This window comes from Thamnophis elegans, chromosome 5, assembly GCF_009769535.1.
Source record: "Thamnophis elegans isolate rThaEle1 chromosome 5, rThaEle1.pri, whole genome shotgun sequence".
Taxonomy (NCBI): domain Eukaryota; kingdom Metazoa; phylum Chordata; class Lepidosauria; order Squamata; family Colubridae; genus Thamnophis; species Thamnophis elegans.
In genome coordinates, this window is record NC_045545.1 from 37,854,278 (window position 1) to 37,871,792 (window position 17,515).

General features: G+C 36.6%; 1 protein-coding gene across 2 annotated transcripts; it reads right to left on the reverse strand.

Annotated features, from left to right (window-relative positions):
* Positions 1-8,057: 8,057 nt before the first annotated feature.
* On the reverse strand, positions 8,058-16,860 carry CMPK1 (cytidine/uridine monophosphate kinase 1). 2 transcript variants are annotated; one of them, XM_032217930.1, is made up of 6 exons: positions 16,550-16,860; positions 12,938-13,084; positions 11,548-11,700; positions 10,740-10,816; positions 10,556-10,652; positions 8,058-9,322 (listed from the first exon to the last, which is right to left on the reverse strand). In XM_032217930.1, exons 1-6 carry the CDS (start codon positions 16,733-16,735, stop codon positions 9,281-9,283), a joined length of 702 nt encoding a protein of 233 aa, XP_032073821.1. In that variant the 5' UTR covers positions 16,736-16,860; the 3' UTR covers positions 8,058-9,280. The 2 variants fall into 2 exon arrangements, with proteins under 2 accessions (XP_032073821.1, XP_032073822.1); XM_032217931.1 differs by lacking the exon at positions 10,556-10,652.
* Between the last annotated feature and the right edge of the window lie 655 nt (positions 16,861-17,515).

Genomic DNA, 17,515 nt, shown 5'->3' on the forward strand with positions numbered 1-17,515 from the left:
CTTCATCATCCCATTCCTGACAACACTGTGGAAGAGGATAGGCAGAGAGCAATCAACAGTTGCAAGCAAACCCCAAAGAAGTAAGTGTAAAATGAATTTCTTTATATCTATCTCTTTGAATGTTCAGGAACAGAGATTCAAAACAAATACAGCCTCCAGATGAAGATTCAGACTGTGAAACCATACTTCAAACTATAATTTCTGCTAAAAAAAGGTGGATTGACCACAGCAAATCAAACTCAAAGTTCTTTGTATCTTCTCCTTCACCACAGTCAAGTCTCACTGCCCACCTCAGCTAAGGAGGTTTAGGAGTCCATTTGCCTTCCAGCTGACATTCTTTTGAAGGAGTGGCACAGAGTCTAATTGGGGGATGAATTCTTCCAAGACTTCCATTTTTTGAGGAGTTTTATAGGCCTGAGCAGAAAGTCCAGGAGCAGAATTACTTTGCCCTTTTGCTCCCAATAGGTAGCAAAAGTAATATTTTGCAGTTCCTCAACAGGCAAACTGAAAACAATTCAGGCAGTTTCAAAATCTTTGTTAATATTTTTTTAAGCAATTTAATACTGTTACTTTTAATGTCCCATTAGTCTGTGACAGATGTGAGTCAAACTGAGCAGTCTTCTCAAGGACCCATAACTGAGACCAAATGGGTATTTTCATCCCTCAACTCGAGTTGGATCTGATACCTTGGTAAACATTTGCAGCATGAGATTTAATAGCCATAAGCATGCCTGCTGTTTCTCAGGTGGCTCTTAAATAAACAAGGTCAGCTAATCTCAAATGCTAAATTCAAAAACTGTCAGTCAATCCAGGAGGTCTTGTTACAGGGTCAGCTATGTTCTAAAAACTTTCAAGGTTGGGTTTGACATGTCAGTCTTTTAACATACAACAAAGCATTGTTTTTATGTCAGTGTCAAATATCTAACATTAGGGATTAGTAGCCAAGAACCATAATATGTTTGTTTTTTTGTTATTCCTTATGTCTTACCGAAAAATAAATAAGAAGGCATGATATAATTCATCTTATTATGACACAGTAATGCAAAAGGATATATTCTGATTACAAATTGTCCAGCAACATATATATTTATATATGTATGTATGTATGTATGTATATATGTATGTATGTATGTATGTATGTATATATAAATTCTGGCTAGAAGCAGATGTGCAAGTACAATCTATAAAGTTATATTTAAACATTACTGAATTCAGCAGATCTTATTTGTTCCCAATAAGAAGTGTATAGAATTAGAATCTTAATATTCTTGACACTTTCCTCTCTTAATTATAATTATTTAGGGCCATTTGGAAACTTCTGGTGGTGATTTAATTTGAAGGAATTCGATTGAAATACCCCTTTCCACTGAATGTTCAGATTTATATAATATGCCAATTTGAATCCGTGACCCGTCAAAAGCGCGTTCCACAAAAGCGCGGTCGACGAAATCGCGTATGTGACGTCATCACAACGCGACGAAAAAGATCGAAAAATTGAAATAAAAATTAAATTACAGCAAGCCGATTCACATAAAGGTAAGGGTTAGGTTAAGGGTTAGGGTTAGGGTTAGGTTAAGGGTTAGGGTTAGGGTTAGAGCGTTAGCGTTACGTTTAGCGTTAGGTTAAGGGTTAGCGTTAGGTTTTTCGTTACGTTAAGGGTTAGGTTTAGGGTTAGGTTTAGGGTTAGGTTAAGGGTTAGGTTTAGGGTTAGGTTTAGGGTTAGGTTTGGGGGGGCTAGGGGAAGGTTTTAGCTTTATTTTTACATTTTTCGATCTTTTTCGATCTTTTTCGTTGCGCTGTGATGACGTCACATACGCGCTTTCGTCGACCGCGATTTTGTCGTCCGCGGTTTTGTGGTGGAACCATTTGAATCAGGGGATTCAATAGCAATGTGCAATCTATTTTTTTTTATTTTTTTCAAATAGTGCTTCATTTTTGTTTCCATATATTGACAGTTGTGTGTTTTGGGGGTGTGTGTGTCAATTCTGTGATGCTCTGGTAATTTAAATGAGTACTTGACTAATTCTCATTCACAAAATCAATTAGTAGAGGACGTGGAAGAGTGTTGCTCTGCTATTTGTCCCTTGCTCTTCTACTAGTCTGCTTAGGCGGTTCAGAGGTAAACATACACATATGCAGAATGAAAGGGATTCCATTGTTGCTCTTTTATTACCTGATTTGTGTCTTTCTGTGTACGTTTATGTGCCCGTATACATGGGATCTTCTGCTACCCCCAAATCCATATGATCTTCTGCCCTTAAATACTTTCTTAGCTATTTATATAACCTATAGCATAGTCCCTGTTAATCTTTGAGTCCAATCTGTCTGCACTTCCTCAACTCTTTTCAAAACTTTCTTTCATGCTCATTCCCACAAGTATTCATCTGGTGATACTGAGTTTGGATTATCATTTCTGTCATAGCCCACTTAGAACTTTGTTGTTAAAAAAAATCACACAGACTACCAGACAGGAGAATGTGTGCTGCCAAGATCAAGTGCCGGGGAGGGCCATCAATCTCTGTCTCAATGTGCGCCCAACCTAAGGTCTCCCTCAGATCGAGCACTGCCCATTTCCCAACAAGTTGTTCTGGAGCTGAGGGATAGGCCCCAGACCTCGCAGCCCCATACTCTTCTTGGGGCAAACTGCTGCCAGGTGCCCAAGATCCCCGCAGTAAAATCACAACCCCCCTGCGCGCCGTCTGTCCATCTCAGTTGGCGACAAGCGGGGTTTGGTGGCACCCAAGTCCATGGGCTCCTCCCATGGAGCTAGGGTCTCCCATGGGATCGGCATCCCTCTGGTCTCCTGGGATGAGTGGCGACACCCCCGCCTCTGCAACCGGGCATCTATCCGGAGGCACAGGTGGATCAGTGCGTTGAACGTCAGTGGTCTGTCCACCCGCACCAGCTCATCCTGCAGGTCGTCCGACAGCCCATTCTGAAAGGTGTCCATGAGGGCTGCCTCATTCCAGGCTGAATCTTGGTTAAGGAGCCAGAATTCACTGACATAGTCCTGCAAGGAACCCTGGCCCTGCTTCAGCATCTTGAGACATCTGGTGGCTGTTTCCTCCTTAATGGTGTCCTCATACATGAGTCTGAGGTTATCGCAAAACCCCATGAAATCGTCCAGCAAAGGGTAAATTGTAATGTAAATTGTTTAGGCAGGAAACAAACTGTTCAGAACCCCCGTCCCCAAGCCTGTGAATAAACCAGAACACAGGCTTGGCTATTTGCCACTGTTCAATTACTGAGATAACGAATCCTTTGGTTGAGGACCCAGGCAACTCACGTTCAATAGAGTAGTTCTGCAGCAACCCAGATAGTTCAAACGAAGCAACGCAGACGGTCCAAACGAACAGACATGGCTAGAATACACAGATAGATTTTCTTATCTACTAATTCGAATGGTTGTTTCCTGCAAATGTCCCCTCCCAACGCCTCACCTATAATCTCTCTTGGGAGGGGCCAATCAACAACCACCTGTGCTTAATCATCTTCTGTAAGTCTGCCTACAGAGCTGCTGCTTCCGTTTCTCAGCCCTTCTCAATCTAGCATCAGGGACAAATTGCCTTTGATCCTCACCACTCCTCCTGGTGGCCAACCAGCCTCTCTGGTCCCTGCTCTGAGTCTGAACCCTGCCCAGGGTCCTCCACATCTTCCAGGGCAGACTCATATGGTTCCTCGCTATCCGAGTCCATCAGCAGCTCAACCGGATCCTGCTGGGCCATCCAGGCAGAAAGCCATTTTTTTATGTTGCCTTTGTTACATTTGTGTTGCATTTGTGCTGATAAATAAATAAAGGGAGACTAGTATAGATGAGAGCTAAATAGCTAGAAATAGATCTATACTAGTCTCCCTTTATTTATTTATCAGCACAAATGTAACACACACAGACATACACACACACATATATGTTTGTGTGTATAGCTATGTGTTTGTGTGTTCAAGCATAACTCTGGAACTCCTCGAGCAATTTCAACCAAGCTTGGTACATAAATGACTTACTCTCTGGAAAAAAATATTGTGGGGGTAAGACACACCTAAAACCCCCCGGGTTGTGTGTTCTGTTAAGATATAGCCTGTTATGCTTTAAAATGACTTCTACTGTACTGCCTTAAAATGGCTTTTACTGTACAGTGCAGTGGAATGGACATGGTAATGGCTTCACAGTACTCCACAAGGGAGCTCCCTCTGGCAGTGGTGGGATTCAGCCAGTTCGCACCACTTCCGGACAACCGGTTGTTAACTTTCTCAGCAGTTTGGTGAACTGGTTGTCAGAAGAAATCATTAGGGCAGAAAACTGGTTGTTAAATTATTTGAATCCCACCACTGCCCTCTGGTAAAGGGGAAAATACAACATTAGAAATTACGTTTGGTCCAGCCATTTTCCACCTATAAATAAATACCTGGGCAACGTCAGGTTAGCATATGTATGTATGTATGCATGTATGTATAATTTGCATAATGTAGCTAGCATTATTTCTCCAATAGGAATGTGGATATCCTGTTTTACTGATATATGCCAAATGTATGCAATAAGGCAAAGTCCAACATCCCATTTCCATCAATGGAATGTTTTCCATCACCAACTAGAAAATGAGAAAAAGAATAATTCTGCCTCAGTCATTCATGCATCCTCAAAATCTGCTCTGAAAATGTTCCAAAGCAGTTATAAAGGGTGCCTAAGTGGATAGCAAGAATGATATTGCCAGGATAAAGAATTTCTATTTCTTAAATGAAAGAAAACTAATGGTCCCATCTTTTTGAAAACAGACCTGCCATTTTAGAATTTCCTACATTTTGGTTTTTAAAATCAGAAATACTTTTCTGAAAATATTTAAATTATTTTGAAATGGCTGCTGAAATAATTAAATCATTCCTTTTAATTTGTATTTGGTACTGTGAAACTTATTGAAGGGTTAGTTTTCTAATATGCCATCATTATTCTATCATAAAAACACTTATACCAAACAACGTGGGTCTATCTGTATCTGAGTTTTCCTAAGTGTGCGATGTACTTTCCTTGGGAATGTACAGGCAGAATCTGGAAGGAAGTGTGAAGAATATTGTTTTCCAAGTTTCACTTTTATTGTTTTCATTGTTTATTTGTGTTTATTTTGGAGTTTGGATTTTTAGGGAAGGAGTGTACATTGAGATTACTTTATAGGGAGGTATGGTGACAAAAATTTAGGAATCCCTGATCTACGTGGAATGATGTATTTAGATACCAATAGTGCAGCTGAAATGCAAACCACTAGGTATTCCCCAGATGAAATACCTGGAAATGAGGAATATTCCCACAAATATATAGTACATACAAATGACTTCTGTAGAACTCAGTTTGATATCAACATCACATTTTGAATACCCAATTTTAGCTCATGAAGATAAGAAACAGCAGTCATGAACTATGTGTCCTTCCACAATTGAACAATGGACCTGTAATTCATTATTGGTTGTAACAGTATGATTGGGACTACCCATGTTCCATCAACTTTATGATTGAACAGAGCTTTGTTGAGGCTCTATTTCAAAAGTATGCAAGGCTCTAAAAAGAAAAGCTGGTATCTTTAAATGGCTGAAATGATTGTCTTCACCCTTAAGTTGGGTATTAGATTTTGCAAAACGAATGTTTAGCAGGCTATATGCAACTTCTAGGTGATACTTTTTATGCTCCTAAATTAGATTTTCTTCATCCTGTCCTCAAGGCACGAAAAAACCCTATACCGAATTATAAGGTTAAGTTTAAGACAGAAAAACCTGGAAGTCTGTCTGTATGGCCACTAAATGCTGACACTAATACATTACTACTATAACAAACTATAATATATAACCAAAGAAATGAAAATACTATAACAAATAATATTTTATAGCATAGACATGTGTTATCATTTTTTCTGTAAGGGAATTTATTATTTGCTAAACTGATACTGTCCCTTCAATTCAGGCTTACAATGTGATTTTAGCATAAAACCGATCAACAATATCAAAGGAAGCTGAAATTAAAAATTAAACCAGTAAGATGTAAAGCTGAAAATCAAACAAAATAGTCCTCTACAAGTGTGCAGAGGGAAAGACTCAGAGAGATACATTGCCAGTATCTAATTTATTCTGAAACACAGGAGACTCAATTTATTTTATTCTGCTTTGTTTTCTCCTCAAAAATGCTGTTTTTCATAAATTTGGTTAGGCACAAGCAGCAGTCCTGGGCAAACAGTGAAAGGAGAAGAATCTAACAGTGAACGGTGACATGAATGCAGTCTCCTTCGGCTGCCCCCCCCCCCCCGCTTCCCCCCAGCCATCTTTTATTAAACAAGAGAGAGAACAAGAGAGAGAAGTATTGAGGAAGACTTAAAAGATTCTGGGATGTGATGACAGCTTTTATTCAAGAGAAGAAAGAAGCAAGGTGATGGGATTTGGGTCCAGACTAAATTTTTAGGGCAGATAAATCTTCAGTATAAACCAAAAGGCCAGAAATAGAGAGCAGCTCATTTTAGAATAAAAGCTTTGGACTTATTAGACTTTTATGGCATCTTTCTTCCCAGAGACATGAGAAGTGCACTTGGATTTCTTTCTTTATGGAATTTGGCTTGCAGCAGCTTGTGACACCATACCTGAGAGACAGTATCAGTTCTACACACCAAGGACAAATTTCTGGTTCCGTACTTCCCACCTAGCCCCACCCTACCTTTAAACATGCACTCTTTAAATCACAGCAGAACATTGCTGAACTCCTAGCGTACCTCAGAGGCTGTGTTTCATGCTTATCATGTTATGTCAAACAACTTTTCTTCAGAGAAATAGGTGCTTATACAATTAATATTTAGCCTTTCCTTCAGACAGTTCCAGAGATCAAATCAGAAATACTGCAGAATAACTTGCATTGTAAAATACATCAACGGAGGTACTGAAAGTGCAGTTGGATCATGGCCACATGATCTGAGAATGATGATTCCAGAGGGTTTTCTGGAACTATAGCAATTTCTATGTTTTTCACACTGCATTTATAGTTGCTTGATGCCAATTACATCTTCAAATGTTGTAATTCATTTCTGAAAATGCAGACTGATATCCTTTGGATGACTGTTTAAAATGAAATGATTATAAATGCTATACGGTTCAGCTAAATGCTATACGGTTCAGTTGGTGATTTCAGCTCTCACCATTCATCATCTGGATGCAGCCAATCAAAAAGCCATCCAATCCCAGAAGTGTAACACACTTCTTGCTTATGAAATTCCTGTTTTAAATTATATTACTTTTATGGGATAGTGAGCATTAACATGTTATTTCCATGGGATATGAGCACGAAGAACCTAAGGTTTTTCCTTTATCAGCTTAGTCCTTTCAATACAAAGCAAGTACTCCTCCTTGTGGCCAACTGCAGCAAGGAAAGAGCATCTACATTTTAATCAGGTTTGCAATATTCATGCCTTTTTTTAAATAACAGCATGCTGTTATACAAACTAATATTTTTTTCCTACAAGGCTATCATACAGGAAAAGGTGTGGATTCTCTTTTCCTAGAGATATTTTAGTATATTTCCTTAAAATATTCATTGACTAATACCTAGAAATTGATTATAAGCCATCATTTTCAACTACTAGTGACCATATAGGTAGACTTTCTCCATGAAGATCTATCCCCTAATCTGTTCTTTCATGTGTCCTAATGATGCACTCATTGCCACATAACTGAGTCCATCAACCTTACCGCTGCTTCTCTTTCCTTCCACTTTTCCCAGCATTAGAGCTTTTTCAAGACAGCTGGGTCTTTGCATAATATGTCTGAAGTAGGATAGATTTATGCCCCTAAAAATCAAAAACAGCAGCTGAAATTGTGCCTGAAAGATAATTGGTAGCCAATGCAGATCTGCACATTGAGAAGTGACAACTTTGGCTTGATTTGTTCTATCTATTGGCGTGTTTGAAAGGAACCTAAATATTAAAAGTTAAGGAAAAAAATATCCCTCCCCCAAAATATTCAATTGTGTCTTCTTACACAGAAATTTTAAACTTTAAGGGTGCAATCTCATATCAAATGAAGAAAGATACAAATTGTATGTTTTGTACCCAATTATTTATTTAAAATTTGTTTCTCCTACCAGTACAGCATTAAACACATACGTTGAATTAAAAAATAAAAGGTATCATTTACATTGGTCAAATTATATCAAAAGTATAATTGAACAAAATCTTCAGTTATGCAAAATTATTAGGATAAAACAGTCACAAGAATATTACCTCCAGCCAATCTCAAACACTTTAACTTACAGAATAAATAAGCAATTTTGTTACAAAATTCCTCATTATTTCCCATGCAGCAAAATAGGTGGCAGAAGAATGTTGGTGTAGTAGCTGCTGTCAAACATCAGAATTCTACCTAGTCTTTGAGTATCACAAATACTCAATGCCCATATAACCAGTAAACACATGTACAAATAAATGGCACCTACATAATCTGCAAATTCAATCTTAAACGCATTTAAACACACTGGTTTGTAGTAGCCTATCTCAGAAAATGACATTTAAACTCCACTGAAATAATGAGACTTCAAATACCTATGTCTCCCTGTGATCTGTATGAACCATTTCTATTAAACCCAACCCAAGTATTGGGTCTGGGCTGTCTATTAGTCTCTTTGATCCTCATATTGCAGCATTCCAATAAGTTTGGCAAAAGAGCCACTCCCGAAACACACAGGAAGTTTCCATTCTATGGGTTGAATGACCACTTTTTGGGAGGTCTTTAGCTAATTCTTTTTCATTTCCTAGCAATCCTTTAAGCAAAAAGTATGACATCAAAAAGTATGCTATGTCTAAACTGAAACTTCCTTCTTGAAAACAGCAAATATGTCTTTATTTTTAAGCAGTACAAAATAAAACTTCCTCATACAACTTCCTATATTTGGTACAAAACTATCAAGAAACTAAAAGGGCCCTCTCATTCATATTTACAATTTCAGTTTGTGGGATTCTAAAAAACAACATGGCTTTTGGCAACAAGGAAAAAACATGCTTTCCAGAAATAATGTGTTTGCTATTTGATTATTGTTATTATTTTCCTAAATTTAAAATACTTTCCTAACTTCAAGTCAGTGTCAATGTCGATATTTTAATGAGCCACTTCCAAGTCATATTCAAATGCTGTTTGAAATATTTTTTAAAATTATTTTAAACACACATATTTTAAGAGGCATATTTCATTACTATTATAAAATGGACTATGGTAGCAGCTCTTAAAGCAAGATTCAAGCATTCTAGAAGGGTGTTCAAGGAAAAGGCTAGCCTTCTTTTTCAAAGATGTTCACCACTTTTCCAAAAACCTGAAAGAGATATTATGAAACAATATTTGTATATAATATCAATAAGAACACAGGATACATTGTGAAAAATGAGCTGCATATCAGTTACAGAGAAATTCTGCATTCAGTTCTTCAATTCTTCTAATCACTCTGCACATTACACTTTTCTATTATGCAGTAGTACACCGGCATAACAACCAGCATAAGATAGTTTAAAGCAATGGCGGGTTTAGTTTGGAAGCCCTGTCCCAACTTGTTCAAATAAAGAAAAATTGATTGCTGCTGTTGGATATTATATTGTATATTGGGTAAAGAAATGCATTTCATGAAGTGTTTATTAAAATAAAATAATGCATTCAACTTCAGAGCAGTTTGTATTTTAAAAATACTTTAATTCTTTTTTTAAAGTTCTTAATGTGAAGAAGAGACACTTTATAGAAGCATGTTTTTTTATTTACTATGTTTCTGTAAGTCAATAACTGAAACTCTCTGGTCAGATTTAAAAATACACATAAATTGCAATGTTTCTAAACAAGTAAAAAGTAGACAACACATACACAGATAAATTATATACACACATACATCCCTAATGTGTTTAAAATAGCCAGTTGGATATAGTGTTAAAGGAACCAGACTAAAACCAGGAGACTATGAATTCTAATCCTGTCTTGGGCACAAAACCTGCTGCGTATCTTTGGACCAATCACTATCTCTCAGTCCTAGGAAGCAGGCAGTGGCAAAACTATTCTGAAAATGTTGCCAAGAAAACTTTCAGTTTGACTGAAAGTCAAAGAAAAAAGTGGACAATTTTTAAATATAGATGAAACAAAACGTACTGGTAAATTAGCCTTTTATTCATCAATATTTGCATCTGTCACAGGGAGCTAGAATCTCCATCTTCACCCTTATCAATTGTCTTCTCTGTTAATTATTTGTTTACCATTTTGAATTTAGGCTGTAAAAGCTATGATTTTTTTGAATCAGATAGTGTGATCTCTTTCCAACTGTTAGCTACAGAATAGTATATCAAATCTCTTTGTTTAGATATTAGGAGCAATTTGTTCTTCTCCTGTATATCATCATTTATAGTGATCCCAGAATTTTCAATAATGATGGTGAATTCCACACATCTGAAGGCTAAATTTTACTTGGTATACAAGAGAAGCAGGTATTTGAAATATACAAAATCCCAGGAACAATTATATATAAAGCATTAAGCAATTTGATCCCAAACATTTTCTTTTTGCAACTTACTTCATCAACAGATTTGGAGGCATCCACTTTCCTAACTTTGCCCATTGCCTCATAAAGGTCTATTATGGGCTTAGTAGACTCAAGATATGTATGAATTCTAAGATAAAAATACATAAAATAAGAAATCATTTAATTGAAAAACATCGGAAAACCCAAACAATAAAATTCTGAATGCACGCTGTACCTTTTCTCCAAACTTTCCCTGTTATCATCACTTCTGCCACTGCTTTTTCCTCTTTCAAGACAACGATGAATACATATCTGTAAAAAAGTAAAAATAGAGATTAAAATTCTATTTTAAACATTTTACAGAACCTTAAATCTGACATATGAGAGATTAATTGCCCAATGGTTTATGCAGAGTACTTATCCTATCTACACATCAAATCTACACATCAACAATGAATACTGTCCATGTTCTTCTGTAATGCCAGTTCTACAGGGTCATTTGTCATCAATTTATTACTCTTTTATTTAAATTTGTGGAACACTCAAATAGCTCTCTGTTAAATAAATATGGTAATTTTTATCTCTATAAAAATAGCAAAATGTTGCTACATTATGTGTAAACTTCACCCACAAATAGTCGCTAATAGTTCTTGTGCAAGGATGGCAGCTATATTATATAAGATTGAGACCCAAATAAAGGAAATTGTAAAGAATAAAATAAATCAGAGAAAAAGGCAAACTGTAACTATAAACATTTTTTTTGCCATAATACCACAATATTTCAAATTTAGAACTGACTTCTTCATACTATTATTTGATGCAAAAAGATAATATCTCTGAGCTTTTACAACTCATATCTGGTACAGTAATTATTCCAGGAAAGGATAACATTTTTCAGCTTGCCAAATAATTAAATAGACATCCTGGGGAAAAGTACCAAGACATTTAAATATTAACTAACTTAAATCCTGAAATGCAATATGTAAGAGAGAAACATAATAATCTTCATTTGTTCTGTATAAAAGAAAATGTATTAATGTTACCTCATTATCACAGTCAAAAAAGAGAACAAAAGATACATCTACTTTTTCATCCATTGTTTTATTCCAGCCCTGAAGATTATCTTCATTTCTGGGAAATCCATCAATTAGGAATTTATTCCTCTGAGAGTTAGCTGCCATAGTTTCATCCATAGCCTAGAGAACAATAGCTCAGATTAAAACATGACATGAGACAATAATATATACAATCAAGAAAACAGTTCTAATTGGAAACCTTATTTTATTTTTGACACAGCCAAATAAAATACAATGTTCTTGCAATCATAATGTTTTAATATCTGCACACACAAATGCGTGCGCGCGCACCAATACACCCACAGCGGAACTTTCATTAAAAAAAACCAACCCATCTTCATTAATTTCCAATATTTAATTATCAGTCAAAGAATCTGAAGGGTCTGTCAATAAATTATCATATCATGATGAAAATAACCCACTCGCCATTGTATCCAGTGCCACATGAACAGATTTCTTCATAGACAACAGATCATGTTTTCATTCAGTTTCATTAATCGATGCCTTGTGGAGCTCCTGACTGTTTTCAAGGGGGGTTGGAAAGTGAATGGGAAGAAGGAAGAGTCAATTTCATTGGTAGATAATGTGACATCAATAGATTGTCATATTTGGAGGATCCAATCTTTTGAATTTCATTATTCTTACAACAAATAGGCAGAAATAGAAAAAGTTTAGAATCAGTTTTCAAGTTTACAAGGGGCAATTTGGGTTCAGAACCAATGATCTGCAGCAGGTGGTTACAAGCATTAGCTTGTCAGGTTTTGTCAAAACTTTCTGAATATTGCTTTATTGTCTCTCCCGAATGTATTGATTATATATTTATTTAGTTAGAAGATAATCCTATCCCTCACAATACTACTGCCTCCTCTGTCGTTTTGCATTTTTTTTCATTTGAAGAAACTGGAAATATTCAAAGGAGTTTACAAAACGTAGCACACTTCATGTCTATTTTAGGTCAAAGTATATCAGAGGAGATGCATATGTCACCGAAGTAGAATGCTTGAGCCCAGAATTTTGTCTTTATCATGAATCATCATGTAACACATATCTGTGATGTGAATCCAATAGGTTGGATTCTCAGAAGGAAGGGGTTCATTCCAGAGGAATAAGAGGCAACTCAGTCCAGACATTTTGTGTGAAACCAAAATGTCCAAGTGGGTGAAAACAGACTCTCCCCAATAGTTCTCAGAATATATGCTTGCTATAGATAGTAGATACCTATAAGTGTTGAACAATAAAGAATTCTGCTTGGAAGAATCTGTCATATACATTATTTTACTACTAAAAGTCAAATTAAAGTACATAAATATCTTAATATTTTGTTTTAGATTTATATGGGAAATGAAATTAAACTTACCCTCTTTAACAAGCTGATTGTTATCTCAACAGGTACAATCTTGCCATCCTTAATATAATTTTCAATTAGTTCTCCATATTGAGAGCCTAGTCTTTTTCTCTCATCTCTAAGGAGGTCACCCGCAGAAAGATGGGTATAACCATATTTCTAAAGAAAAGAAAGCATAATTAAGTTAAATCCATATAAAAAGTTGATTAGATAAATGTGTTCTATTTACATGATGTAAAGACCTGGCTGTTCTCTCATATATTTGGGCTAGGAAACTAGGTGAGCTCTGTTGTGATTGGTTTTATTACTGTTCTTTTCAGTTATAAGTTGGAAATGATTTCTTTGACTTCAAACATTTGTTGTTTGGATAATTGGTTTCATTTGATTTTCTTGCCACCAAAAATCATTGAATTTGCCACCCAAATTCATTGACATGAGATGGATTCATTTATATTAGAATATTAATTGAGAGCAAACTCCTTACTAACACTGATGATATTACCTAATTTGAGTACTGAAACATCTGCAAAAAAACAACCAAGTTCAGAGAGCACCAAGGGCTCTTCATTTCAACCTTGAACTGCAAATACTCTCCTTTATAGATTTCCTTTGAATATTTGGGAAATAATTTAAGCTTCTTAGAAGTTATACAATATAAGATTCACATAAAGGCAAATATAAAATGCAGGCATTGGCACTTCCATCACATTTCTTTGAAAACAGAAAATTCTTGAAATGCTTCATTAAAAAACAAGAATTTTTAAATAAAAAAAATTGTGTATATATTAGAAGTTCTTAAAATGTATTGTATAAATTATACAATGTACCAAAAATACCAAAGTTAACGATACAAAGAACAGTATGGGAAAAAAGGGGAAAGCCTGTTTTTCTTGTGGTTAACCTAGTGGTTAAGGCACCAGGCTAAAAAACAGGAGACTGTGAATTTTAATAAGGCTTGAGTTATGAAAGCAAGTTGGGTGACTTGGGGCCAGTCACTCTCACTGAGTCACTCTCAGTCCAACTCTCCTTACAGGGTATTGTTGTGGGGAAAAGAGGAAGAGAAGGAGGAAAGTGTGCTGGATATGTCTACTGCCTTGAGTTATTTGTAAAAATAATAAAGGCAGGATATAATAAATAAATAAATAAACAAACAAACAAATACACAAACAAACGGAAATAAAGCTAAAATATAAAAAAGTGTAAATGTCAATCTTCAAAGGTTTAAAGCAGAATTACTAAGCTACCGGATGAAATAAAATTCTAGAAAACTAAAATACAAATTTACTAAAATGTTAATCAAAATACTAAAATATAACCTAATGTCAGACCAATGTCAGAGATTCACAGTATTGCTTCAGATAATAAATATAAAGTCAAATAAAAGGGAAGACCACATATTTTTTAAATCTTTCTATACTTTGTAGGAAGGCACCATGTTCTTCTTCCTCGTTACTATACCTGCCAAGAAATATTACAACTAAGAACTAAATGAGTTATGATATACTGTATAATTTAAATAGCCCGAAAGCCAGTTCAGAATAGCAATAGCACTTAGACTTATATCTCACTTCATAATGCTTTGCAGCCCTCTCTAAGCAGTTTACAGTCAGTATATTGCCCCCAACAATCTGGGTCCTGATTTTACAATGGTTTCTCAATTCCACACATTTTAAAAGGACAGCGTTGATATGTTACACAAAGCCTACTGCAGCCCTCAAATTGATGGAATATTATGGGTCCAGGCACGTCAAAGCTATGAAGCTAATCTTATATTTTTGCATCATATTGTGTTTATTATTTAACAAGAATTTGAAGAAAATTCACAATTGGCAGTATTTACATCACAAAGCCAAAAGCTACTACATTTCTTTACAGTATATGTTGTGCTTCCTCTAACTCAGTGTTTTTCAACCACTGTGCCACGGCACACTAGTGTGCTGTGACATAGTGTAAGGTGTGCCGTGGGAAAATTACTTTATACATAGTCAATATAGGCACAGAGTTAAAAAATTTTAACATTTTCTAATGGTGGTGTGCCTCGTGATTTTTTTTCATGAAAAAAGTGTGCCTTTGCACAAAAAAGGTTGAAAAACACTGCTCTAACTGAAGGCAGCATGCATAGAAGTTTCTCCTCCATTATTTCTACAACAATCTTCTGAGATGGGTGGGAGAGAGGGCAGCAGGCTCAGTCACCCAGTTAAGTTTACATAACTTTAAAGCAATCTGTGAATGAATCCAGCCTCACTTAACCTCTCTTGCATAGCTCATCAAAAACCTTTTCCCCCATGCTTCTTTTCAATTAAGTAAATACAGTACAGCTTTCCTAAGCTTCATACCGCTAATAATGCCAGAAATATTTATTTTCCCTTTATTCAAATGTATTCAACTATTTATTTATAGCACAGCATTTACTAACTATCTCAATCCCAAAAGATTTACCCTTGTACAAATTAAAAGTCATTTTCATGTGCCATTAGAAATATTCAGATTGCTTATGTATTTGTCTAGTACAGGGGTAGTCAACTTTTTTATACCGATCGCCCACTCTTGTATTTCTGTTAGTCGTAAAATTTTCTAACTGCCCACCAGTTCCACAGTAATGGTGATTTATAAAGTAGGGAAATCAATTAAATTTGAAAAAGGAAAGTGCTTCAGTATGGGACAAAACCTGGTACTGCCCACCATGAAAGCTGGAACACCCACTAATGGGCGGTAGGGACCAGGTTGACTACCACTGGTTTAGTATCTTCTGGTTTCAAACTTTAATCTACATAAAACTATCAAACCAAATTTCCCTAAAAGTTTTTATCACAATTATTGGTTGGGGAAAAGCTAATCATTAATATTTCTCATGTTCAATGTACATTGCTGATACACAAAAATCCACACTTTGGCAAATTATTTTAGGAGGACTGATAGAAACCACTGCAAATAACAATATTTAGCCTGTCATTTATTTTTCTGCCAACATGGCAATACCGCCTAACCAGTAAGGAGGAACGAAAAAAATATCCAGGATCATAGCCAAGGCAAATCCCATGCAGAATAAGGATCGGAGTTTGATTTTTTTCCAGGCATTTCTGTGTTTCCTCAGTACCTATTTGAATTTTACTATACAAGCCTCAACCCAGGTGTGTATAAAAAGGGGAAATCATTTACAAAAGGAGAAGAGAGAAATGCCTTATAAATAAAAATCGAAACGACAAAAATGAAGAGAATTTGTAAAAAGAAAAAAAAAACTGCCTCAAGAGCAATAAAGTGCCGCAATTACTTCACATTTCCCCCAAAATTGAATTTTCTGTGTATTTAATTATGCTTTTTTTCTTTTTGTAGTCACCAAGCCCTGATAAAAACAGTTCTGGAGCACCCATTTTCCATAGCGTAGCTGAACCGGTCAGATCCGGCATCAGATTCATTTGGAATACAGTATTGTTAAGAATCTTCCGGACCGCAAACCATGAAAGAACTTCAGGCCCCATCATTCTTTGCGCTCCGAGTAGGCAAAGTTGCCGGCACTCTTCGAAAGGCACCGCCTGCTAGAAATTGTAGTTCTTTCCCGATAGAAAGGAACAGAAACGCGGGAGGGGAAAAAAAAACACGAAGCGCTATCACCGTCCCTTTTACCTCCACAATGCGGGCACATTGGGTTCCCTTTCCGGCTCCAGGCCCGCCGAGAACGAAGACAACGACCGGCTTCATGAGGAGCAGCAAGCGAGGCCAAGGGGAGGAAGCAGCGGCGAAAGCGTTGAGGCGAAGGAGCGAAGCAGTTACGCGACCGGCAGTTGCCCCAGAGAGACAACGACAAAACATACGCCGCCAAAGAAAGAGGAAACGGGGGGAAGAATCCGGCCACGACTACAGTCAAGCCGCCGAGTCCTCCGGCTGAGCTGGCTTATAATGTGTCACCAGGAAGCGAAAGCGCTTCCGGGTTCTCACTCTTCCCGTCGCTGTCGCTGGTGCGGGAGGAAGGGGGGGGGGCGGAGAAAGGCCTGGTGTGGGCGGGCCTGTACTAGTGGTTGTGAAGGCAATTACAATAAGGTTCCCTTACTGTGAAGGCAGGCAGATGGGCGGGTGTCAAGGAACCAGTAAGTTCGCTTTGGAAGAGCAGCTTCGATTCTCTTGATAAAATCTAAAGGGTGGGTGTTGGCTAATGCCGATTTCATTGAGAAACAACCCTTGTGTTGTAATACGTCTTGTATTACATACATACATACATACATACACACACACACACACACACACTAAATAGTGTTTGTTAAAAACCTAGGTAGTGGATTTTTGCATGCTGCAATTTGGTCTTCCAAATGTTTACTTCTGGTTATTTCTTGGCAAAACAGCCCAATCCTATCTTACTGCATGGAGATTAAAAAGAAAGTCCCTCTAACTTTAATTCTATGGTCCAATTCAATTTGGCCTCTTTTAAGGGCATAAGAACACATTGAAATAGCAAACGGATCATTTAGCAGATATTTGGTAAGATTCTTGGAAATTGCCATTTTTCAATTGGGTTCTCTATTCAAAATGTTGAAATAAATTTAAAACTTCTATGATTGAGAAGTGGGTTGATTTTAGAGAAGTCACTAAGTTGTG